The sequence below is a fragment of the Sinohyriopsis cumingii genome, unplaced genomic scaffold (assembly GCF_028554795.1).
Source record: "Sinohyriopsis cumingii isolate HCF-2022 unplaced genomic scaffold, ASM2855479v2 utg000229l, whole genome shotgun sequence".
In the NCBI taxonomy this organism is placed as follows: domain Eukaryota; kingdom Metazoa; phylum Mollusca; class Bivalvia; order Unionida; family Unionidae; genus Sinohyriopsis; species Sinohyriopsis cumingii.
Window position 1 is genome coordinate 6,783,473 of NW_028315879.1, and position 11,313 is coordinate 6,794,785.

General features: G+C 36.8%; 1 protein-coding gene across 2 annotated transcripts; it reads right to left on the minus strand.

Annotated features, from left to right (window-relative positions):
* Positions 1–1,070: 1,070 nt before the first annotated feature.
* LOC149774495 (sex peptide receptor-related protein 2-like) lies at positions 1,071–9,172 on the minus strand. 2 transcript variants are annotated; one of them, XM_089945136.1, is made up of 2 exons: positions 9,035–9,172; positions 1,071–3,962 (listed from the first exon to the last, which is right to left on the minus strand). In XM_089945136.1, exon 2 carries the CDS (start codon positions 3,925–3,927, stop codon positions 2,683–2,685), a length of 1,245 nt encoding a protein of 414 aa, XP_089801262.1. In that variant the 5' UTR covers positions 3,928–3,962; positions 9,035–9,172; the 3' UTR covers positions 1,071–2,682. The 2 variants fall into 2 exon arrangements, with proteins under 2 accessions (XP_089801262.1, XP_089801263.1); XM_089945137.1 differs by lacking the exon at positions 9,035–9,172 and adding an exon at positions 4,769–7,661.
* Positions 9,173–11,313: the final 2,141 nt, after the last annotated feature.

Below are 11,313 nucleotides of genomic sequence, written 5' to 3' on the forward strand. Positions count from 1 at the left end.
TGAGAACGCATGCAGTCATTTTTCACTACAGATTTGAATACTTAGACTGACCAAAATAAACCCGATGATTATGACAATAGATAATCAAATAAAATGTTCATCTCGCAATAACTCTTATATTTGTAATAAATGGTAAAAATATGTTGACTTTCTCGTTATCAACTTATTTATCGTTGATGCAATAAGCGTTGCCCAATGAATATTGTTTTAAATGTATTTAGCATCGCCAACAATAACAAGATCTCAGTACATTTTCACGGAAATATCTTACGTTAATACTGGATATGTTTCATCGTGTGGTACCAAAATGTGATATATTAACGAGTAGTTTTGATTCTGGTTTCACGCGATGAAATATATCTTATATTAACATAGGAGTGTGATTTAGAATTTTTAACGTAGCTTTAACAGTTGTTCAGTCATGTCATATTGCTGTCTGCAGTGTGTCAGTTTATAGTGATGTCTTAGACCGGGGCCGCAGACATGTGGCGTCATGTTTCACCCAGGCACATTATCCTGACACCAGGCCGACCAGTCCTAGCTTTAACCTCTTAATGCAGGGTTCTTTGTGAGGTAGCTGTTAGTATCGTTTTGATAAGTCTTTGGTATGATTCAGGTGATTTAGAAACAGACAATTATTTTCAATTATATACCTAACATGGTCCCGAATCGCAGTTTAGAAAATTAACTTCATTCTCATTTATATTTGTTCCTTCTCTTTCTGAAATCCTGCATCGATAATAACGATGGAAAAAAGGCTGAGAAATTGGTACTACTGGCGCAAGCAAAATGCTTGCAAATAGGGTCAGAAATCAGCTAAATCCAAATTAAAGAATTTATTTTTTGGAAGTATCATAGGTGCATTCGTAGCGGTAATGTTATCACTCCTCGTTCTCACAGCAGGCACACCCCAGTCCATGGTTTTCATGCATCAGTCGTACCAAAACTATGTCACAATGCTAAGCAGCACGAACGCTGACGCGCCTACATGATGAATGAGACGTGCTCTCTTATGTATACAATTCTTGTGTTATGAAATACTTGAAGAAGTGGATATTCCAAGAGAAAGATTTTATTATTTTCATCTTTTTATTGAATAGATATGGTAACATTATGATGAAAAAATGTCATCCGCCAGGATGATAATCTCTTTATATATTGGTATAAAATATAAAACGCAAGAATATGAATATTACTTTTTAAACGATTTCCCCCGTGCATGTGCTTTGTTTACCTTGTATTATATAGAGTTATGGCACTGTTCATACTTTCTGTTCGAATGTACAAAAAGCACAGCAAAACATAAACTATAAACATCCGACATCACTTGATTATTCTATACACTGTAGCCCTCCAACACGTTTTGAAGCACAAGATAAAAATAAATGTTCATTGTTTCGAGTAAATAACGGACGTAATACGCTTAAATACTCGACATCATTTATCCAAATAATGTTAATTTCATGTACAATATATCTAGTTATTCTACAGCAAAACATTATGCATGTATACATGTATGTGTATGTTTGTGATTTATGCATTTTGATTACTATGAAACACGAATGTGCAGTATACATACATACGTACACACATACACACATACATACATATATACATGTATGCACGCACGCATACACGCACACACGCACGCATGCACGCACACATATACATACCCATGGGTGCCCGCAGGAATTTTTGTAGGGGGGTAAGTCAGTCACGGTCGGGACAGTTAGCTGCGTAGTTCCATGCGTAAACGTGGGAAATTTTGCTACTTTATTGATTTGTGCAAGTGCAATATCATAATATATAAATATATGATTTCCAGGGGGTCACGCGACCTATGCTGCGGACGTCTATGTACATACATGCATGCATGCCTGCATGCATACATACATACATACTGATTTAGCTACATTCATACATACGTATGTGTTTGTGTTTGAGTGCATTTTGAACATTCTAAAACATCTAAACATCTGTGTGTATGCTCTTGTTGGTAGGCATCTTGAATTTAAAGTGGACCTATTATATACTGAATTTTTCGGAATTTTTGTTTACTGGTCTGGAGTGCACATATGCCGAGTTTTAATCAGATTTTCTATTATACTTACCAGCTTATAATTATTGAATTTATTTTTATGTTTGCATTAAGACATATGTATTTAATAATTAGAATATAGCGCTAATCTCTAACCTTTCAGTCATATTTTGTAAACCAAATAAATTTATATTGATCTATGAATCTAGTTCTGTGTTACAATGATACAGCAATAAATATTTTTATTATATGCTCATTTTTTCCCCGTTAACTTTACATTGTCAGAATCGTGCAGTATACCAGATACTGAACCCGCGCGCCAATACACATAGCATTCACGTGCATAAAGGAACTACGTTCCCTTGTTAACAAACATAACCGTAGTAAAACCGAATGATAGATTTGTTGCATTGCATTAGTTTGTTTCTTATTTCACATGGAATTTGTTTAATTACCATAATTAAAAACATGCATAATCCATTGCTTTTAATGGCATGATCTAAAGGTTTTTCTAAACCAGTTCTATTAATGTTGTTGAAAGAATTCTTATATTTGCGGAGTTGGAATTAATTGTTGTCATTTATGTGATGCGGCATGCAAAGTCCATAAACCCGATATATGTGTAACTAGCTAAGGATGTTGGTCTAAACCAAGGTAGATTGTTCCTTCACATCCGTTCCCTTTGTGCTATGGGACTGACTCTGGCTTGTTTCCATGGAAACAGTAATAAGGGGGACGAAGACACGCTTTGGCAGCAATTTTCTCATAATATCTAGGAACATGGATTTCAACTCGTCCCGGAACCGTCTGTTCATAATTATATAGACCCAAAAGTTTGCATGGAAACTTAGCAGCAAGGCAATCTCGTACATGAAATGGAAAAGACGATTTTCTCTTAGTGCCAAAATGTTTTGACCGCTGTGCTTTTTGATTACAGTCACCAGTAGAAAAATTCCGTATGGGATTTCTGGAATCAGAAAGATGATAGCAATGCAGACCACAATAATTGAGGCTCTTTTATTTTGTTGGTCCCTCTCTCGACTTTGTTCAGCACTGAAGGACCCTTTTCGAATGTTTCGATGAAACAACTTTTGAATCATTAGGATTGTGAGGACAAGCAATAACACGCATGGCAGTATATTCACAAGAAGCAAAGTTATCCACAGAAAGATGCAAGATTCAACACAGGGATCCTCTATAGCCCACTGACAGAAACCTTCTGTTTTGTTTGCTTTATTTGTTTTAAGATGGTAAGTATGGATGACGAATGCAAATATAGTAATGACAGCGACTGTGACCAAAGTTCGGCGAGTCGTAAACCAAGAGTTTGTTTTGAATGGAAACCAGACAGAAAAAAATCTTTGAAATCCAAGCAACAATGTCTGCCATACGGACACCGTGTGGAAAGCCTTAGATATGTAAAACTTACAGATCATAAATGCCTCACACCAGCCTTCATTCAGTCTGACCCATCCCTGCTCTCCACTGGTGAAAACATGTATATACGTAGGCAAGGTTACAAGTCCAGTTAGAGAGTCCGATATTGCGATGAAAAGAAGGATAAGATTGGTGGTTGTTCGCATGCTTTTTCGGACAAAAACGGCTACGATCAGCACATTTGCAAACGCCGTTAAAATAACCAGGAACGTCCAAACGTAGATATAAATCTTCTCTTCAAAATCATGCAATGGGTACAAGAACTCGGAATAATAATAAGAATCGTATACTGAATCTGAAGTCTCGAAGAAAGTATATAAGCCATGATTTGGATGCAGGAGACGGTTGTCTTGGCTAACAGAAGGTTCCGAAGACGTTGTCCAGGATATGTCATTTTCTGGAAACATAACAGGCCGCTCGTGTATCTCAAAGCTGCTATTTGTATGTGCCATCGGGATTCGTTGAGCTGTGTGAATCGTTTCCAAATCTGAAAGTATTTTAAGTGGGTATATTTACTACACCATTAAAACAAGATATCCTTTCATTATGAACATACTTGCAATACGCATTTAAATGTTAACATGATACCTCCAACCAATGCGAGTAATAATAATCATTTATTACTTTCCCCCTTTCTCCATTTAGAACGTGTGACTTCAATATCTCCGGCAAAATTCAGATTTACGAAGTATTTCAATGCCTTTCATATAATGTTCCTTTATTACAACGTTTAAGTGGTTATCACGTTCGATCTGTGTGAAACATTGCATATTTATAACGTGGACAAGTACATAACTATCAAGAAAAAGATGAAGAAGGATCTAACGTGTATCGGTGATAACGTTCTAAAATCTCCCAGGCTCCTATGAAATGTTAAAGTAATCTTTATAACACACAGACACACACACACACACACACTATATATATATATATATATATATATATATATATATATATATATATATATATATATATATATATATATATATATATATATATATATATATATTAGCATGTGGTAATTAACAAATATATACCTAATAACTATCAAGTATATACGTGACAAATAATACGTATACATGCAAATAGTACGTACGTTTGTATTTCCTAACAACTACATTCGTATGATAAGTAACAGGCATATACGTAAGAGTTCTCAAGAATGTACGTGATGACTAGAACCTACATCATAGCTACTGCTTTAATAACACGTATATAGTTTGATAATTGTCAGGTATGCACTTGGTAACTAACATAATTCTTGTGTACGAAATAAGATTATAAAAGTTTAACCTAAATTGATGTTCCTCGTTCGCTTGCTTAGCCTAATATATACATTTATGCATGCAAGTGTTTGTCAAGTCACAAGGAATGTCGTCATTGAATGGGTGAGAGCGTTGGGGTTGGCTTTAGATGGAAGTCCAAGGGTTCAAAATCTTTCCAAAACGTTCCTGGCAAATTTTTACAATGGCCTGACTGTAAAGACGAGATAAAGATATGATTAATCAAGAAATATCACAAATGTATTGCAAGGTTTTATAAAAATATGTCTTTACACACTAGGCAGCCTTTAATCAAACAAGTAAGGAAATTTTAACGTTCGAACATGGCTGACATAAAAGTTAGGCTCGCGTCAATTCATCAAGGACCGGTCGGAACATATGATAATATCGATTCAAGGATTCGTCCCAGTCCTATGTCCAAAGTCACAGAGGTCCCAGTTATTTGGAATCAACCAAAAAGTTTTAATTGCTATCAGATTTATATTGACAACACCAACCTATGCAAATAGACATATCAATTTAGGGGAAGTTTTACCACATTAACAACAGACGGAAATCTGAAAGAAAAATACAATAGAACAAGAACAAAATAAAGAAAACAACGAAATAGTCTAAGCAAGAACTCACGGAACGTAATTATTATGATGTACGATGACTCACGAAAGTAGTAAGTAGGAAAGTGAGTTTAGTATGTAAACTAATTTCGAATGTATATGGTAGAGGAACAATAAAATACTTTATTCTGAAAAATATCGACACCGCCTCTTTTGCAATAAAAGTGATAACTCCACCATCACGGAACGACTTTTGGAGAATACTTCTTGTTCCCATTCCGGAGATCCATGTGCCCATAGATAATGTGTTTTCCATATTAAATTCATTATTCTCTCTCTCTCTCTCTCTCTCCATACCCACATTTAGACTACATGATCAAATCGTTCTGCAATATGTAGATATAATCTGAATCTATCGTGAAGTAATTAATTGTGCCAGCAAACAACAAAAACAAGCAATTAATTAAAAACTAAAATATTAAATGCACATCAGGTTGATTTTAGACATTAGTTAATTGGAAATAATTGTCAGCATGAATCATGCAAACTGTCATTGGCATTACCTACCATGGTCTTGTTCTATTGCATATACAGTGTCATTACATATACCTACCATGGTCTTGTTATATTACATATACAGTGACATTACCAAAACCTACCATGGTCATGCTATAGTCCATATACAGTGTCATTACCTATAACTAATATGGCCTTGCTCTATTCCATTTACAATGTCATTACCTATAACTACTATGCTCTTGATCTATTCCATATAGAGTGCCATTACCTCTACCTACCAAGGCCTTGCTATATTACACATACAGCGTCATTATCGATACTTACCATGGCCTTGTTTTATTGTATATACATTGTCATTACCTATACTTACCATGGCGTTGCTCTGTTCCATATACAGTGTCATTACCTATACCTACCATGGCCTTGTTCCGTTGCATATAGTGTCATTACCTATACCTACCATGGCCTTGCTATATTCCATTTACAGTGTCATTACCTATACCTACCATGGTCTTGTTCTATTCCATACAGAGTGTCATTACCTTTAGCTACCAAGGCCTTGCTATATTACATATACAGTGTTATTACCTATACGTACTATGGCCTTGTTCTATTGCATACACAGTGTCATTACGTATACCTACCATGGCCTTGTTCTGTCGCATATACAGTTGTGTCATTACCTAGACCTGCTATGGTCTTGCTCTGTTCCATATACAATGTCATTACCTATACATGCCATGGCCTTGTTCTATTACATATACAGTGTCATTACCTATACCTACCATGCCCTTGTTGTATTACATATACAGTGTCATTATCTACACCTACCCTGGCCTTGCTCTATTCGATACACTGTTTCATTACCTATACCGACCATGGCCTTGTCCTGTTGCATATACAGTGTCATTACCTATACCTACCATGGCCTTGCCCTAATCCATACACTGTTTCATTACCTATACCTACCATGGCCTTGTCCTATTACATATACAGTGTCATTACCTATACTTACCATGGCCTTGCTCTATTCCATGTACAGTGTCATTACCTACTTCTACCATGGCCTTCTCTATACCATATACATTGTCATTACCTATATCTACAATGGCCTTGTTCAATTCCATATACAATGGCATTACCTATATATACCATAGCTTTGTTTTATTACATATATAGTGTCATTACCTATACCGACTATGGCCGTGTTCTAATACATATACAGTGTCATTACCTATACTTATTATGGCCTTGCTCTATTCCATATACAGTGTCATTACCTATACCTACCCTGGCCTTGCTCTATTCCATAAACAGTGGCATTAACTATACTAACCAAGACAATGCTCCATTCCATATTTAATGGCAGTACCTATACCTTGCATGGCCTTGTTCTATTCTATCTACAGCCTCATTACCTATACTTTCCATGGCCTTGTTCTATCATATAGACAGTGTCATTACCTATAACTACCATGGCCTTGTTCAAATCCATGTACAGTGTCATAAGCTTTACCTACCATGGTCTTGTTCTATTCCATACACAGTGTCATTACCTATAGCTATCACGACATTGTTCTATAATATATACAGTGTAATTACCTATACTTTACATGGCCTTATTCTATCATATATACAGTGTCATTACCTATACCTACCATGGCCTTCTTATATTCTTCATACAGTCATTACCTATACCTAACAGGGCCTTGTTCAATTCCATATACAGTAGCATTACCTATACCTACCATTGCCTTTTTAATTCCATATACAGTGTCATTACCTATACCTACCATGGCCTTGTTACATTATGCATAGTCATTACCTATACCTACCATGGCCTTGTTATATTCCATATACAGTAGCATTACCTATACCTACCATTGCCTTGTTCTATTACAAATACAGTGTCATTACCTATACTTATCATGGCCTTGCTCTATTCCATATACAGTGGCATTTCCTATACCTACCATGGCCTTGCTATAATACATACACGGTGTCATTACCTATACCTACCATGGCCTTCTTATATTACATATACGGTGTCATTACTTATATCTACCATGGCCTTGTTATATTACGTACATGGTGTCATTACCTATACCTACCATGGCCTTGTTATATTACATACACGGTGTCATTACCTATACATACCATGGCCCTGTTATATTACATATACGGTGTCATTACCTATACCTACCATGGCCTTGTTATATTACATACACTGTGTCAATTCCTATACCTACCATGGCCTTGTTATATTACATACACGGTGTCATTACCTATACCTACCATGGCCTTGTTATATTACATATACAAAGTCATCATCTCTACTTAGCATGATTTGATACTATTTAAAGTACTGTGTCACCTATATGATTATACCCAAAATTCAGTGCAACCCCAACGACAAACAAAAAATTATACGGAAACTTTTATTGAAGTTATAATACTTAAACAATAAAACCTAGGTAACAATCGACGTTTACTGTCATCACACACATGCCTATGTTTGTCAACTGTCGAGCAGTCCTATCGTGGATGAGTGTTGATTGAAAAATAAATCAAAATTAGATTTACCGTATGTTACTGAACTAGACTGTCGGATTATTAAGGCCACACTATTCAAGTTTGAATTCAGAAATACGAAAGCGATCCACAGATCATAACATGCAAACTCATAATTATTAAAATATTAAATTAATTAAATAAACGTTGTTACACTCTGAAAGCGTTCGAGCTAGATAGCTCCAAGGTGATGAGACCCCACCCAGAACAATCTTTCTGATATAAATATGCATCAGATATGTATTACGGACGGAAACCATTTCTTGTGTAAAATAGTAATTATCTTGAACAAAGTACACGATACAATGCATTACATAGAGGGTAACTATTGATAAGTCTTATTGTCATTCAGTACTAAGGTTTACCGGTCTACACAGGATTGACAAGATAAAATCGAGAATAGTCAGGGAAATGGACGTTTGCAACCTTTGAATAAAAATTAAATCTACCTTGATTTAGCATTCTATCTAGTATCTAGAAATTGTCAAGGTAGATTGCGTGACCCGCGACAATATTTAGACATATTTATTTTATTATACCTCAAACCACGTAGACGTCCAATAATTAGTAAAGAACAAACTATCATCAATATAATTCTCAAACATGTATTATGAAAGCATTTTATACGTTACCCCGGATAGAAATGTTTCCACGTCGCAAAATGCTGTGTTTTCTTTGAAATAATTTTCAACTGTTGCACGTTAAGCGACGCTCTTTGAATCACTGAATCAGTGTTTCTCACAATGTGTCCACTTGACACAGGCGTTGTATATCTGATAAAGTATCTATAATTTCCTGATGTACATGTGTTCAATATGCGCAGTTCTATGCCTGACATATTGTTGTTGAGGCAACTTCCGCTCAGCCTTTCTCTCAGTAGTTAAGGGGATTAGTATGACCCTGTGTTCTAGACAAAGGTATCATATGGGGTAAATAAAGCTATAAGGAGAAATTTAACATTGGTGTCAACTATGATCGCATGGAACATGTACCAGGTGGATTGCGTTTTCTTAATTTTGCTAACATTGTGAGGATGGAAGATACATAATGCCAATTTAGCACACATTGTTACTACCCTTGTCATTGAGGACTTTTATATCTTCAACTGACATAACATGGGCCCACTGAACCATGAGACAATCTCAAGTAACCGGTGAGGCCAACCAAATGAGAAGATGGGTGGCGGTGGTGACCAAACTAATTTAGCTGGTCCTAATCTAGCTGGGTCTCAGCGGACTTTTTTTTTGTTTGTTTTAGATGCATTTTTCCTGTATGTGCCGACGAGGTGAAGGTGGGTGTAGGTATGGATTTTGCTACAAAATGTTTTGAAGGCCTAGTCCCTGCTTGACTACTGAAAAATGCATCCGTAGACATTGCAGAAAAGAAACTAGTTAAATTGTCCTATGTTCTTGGAAAAGGCACGCGGAGAAAAGGACCAACGTTAATACGAGGGCCAAATTTCAGACCGTGGCAAAATATTGTAAAGCGCGGTACGTAGATGTTTGCAGAGTTGCTATGAGATGTGTGTGAGCGCTAGTGATTGAGTAATACTTGCTGTTTTAGAGAAACATGATGTCATTTATAAACTGATCCTATTGTGGGGAATGCACTACAGGAAAATGTATACTATGCCATCGTGATGATTCATGCTATCGGGAGCCCTATCGCAAGTATTACGAGCTTGCCGTTGGTACGCATCCCTTGCCCAAGAGCAGCGAGGCGTTATAAAGGCTTTTTGGAAGGATTGGTCACCTGCGAGTAGCCCATGCAGAACTTCATGGAAACACGTCTACGCTAAATTCAGGCATTGCCATTTATATTACGAAAGCTCCACTGGTAGCATTAGTATAAAACCTCTTTGAAAAGTGTGAGACCAACCGAAAAAAACAACACATTTGAATCGCGTGGTGGATGGTGGGATTCTTTAAAATGTTGGCAGACGACAGGGCCTGACTGACGTCCGTCACAGAAAAGCTGGAGCTGTGCGAAATACGAATCTATAAAACAGGAGAAAACGCAAGAGGATAACTAGCATTAGAAAATGTCTTAAACGTGTGATTATCCTGTGGGACGTGCGTACGAAGACATGTAACATTGTGGAACTACCATGCACGAGACTAGCTTGAGGCGGCGCTCATTGTTCATAATGAGCACACACAGCCAGCAACCCTCACCTTGTGGAGGTGCACAAGATCAGATTCTAATAGAGGGACGATATAAATGCCACCCGTAGAGCAACGAAATACGAATCCTATGCTTGTGGAACAGTTTGTTATGACATATAGCTGGTGCCTTATAACCCGAGCGAAGAACGAGATAATCCTCAGGATCTGCAGAAATCCAAAGGCTTTACCAAAGTCTTTAGTGAAGTCCGGTGAGGAGTACTTCATATGATGTTAAATGTGTCTTACCCTATAATAATCGAAAAAGCAATAGAAACTTCGTGCTAACGTTGTTAATCGTGATATTGCAGCCGAAACTGCAACATGTTAACGCCACTACCGTTGATTGCGCACCAAACGGCAAAAAGTCTTTTTGATTTTCCAGAACTTCATTTTACAGTCTACATTTCCTGAGCTTCAGTGGTTATACACGTCTTCCTTGTCGACATGGGTCAGAAAGTACTGATGGAACACATCGAGCAATGTGTTGTTTCTTAATGAGATGTTATCCCAAACTACACGTGGTTGTTGGACAACATTTGGTGAATCTGCAGTTTATCTGCATCGCTTTGGATACTTCTGCATCGCTAGTGTTAAAGCCGCAGAGCACGCTCTATTATGCGTCGGCATTAAAGGGATTATTTGCTGCAACACCATATCCTAGTGCTCTGACAAATGCTTTGATACAAGATTTGTATATGCAGCAGTGAGTCGTAATCGGTTAATCTTATTATATCGTGTAGGAGAAA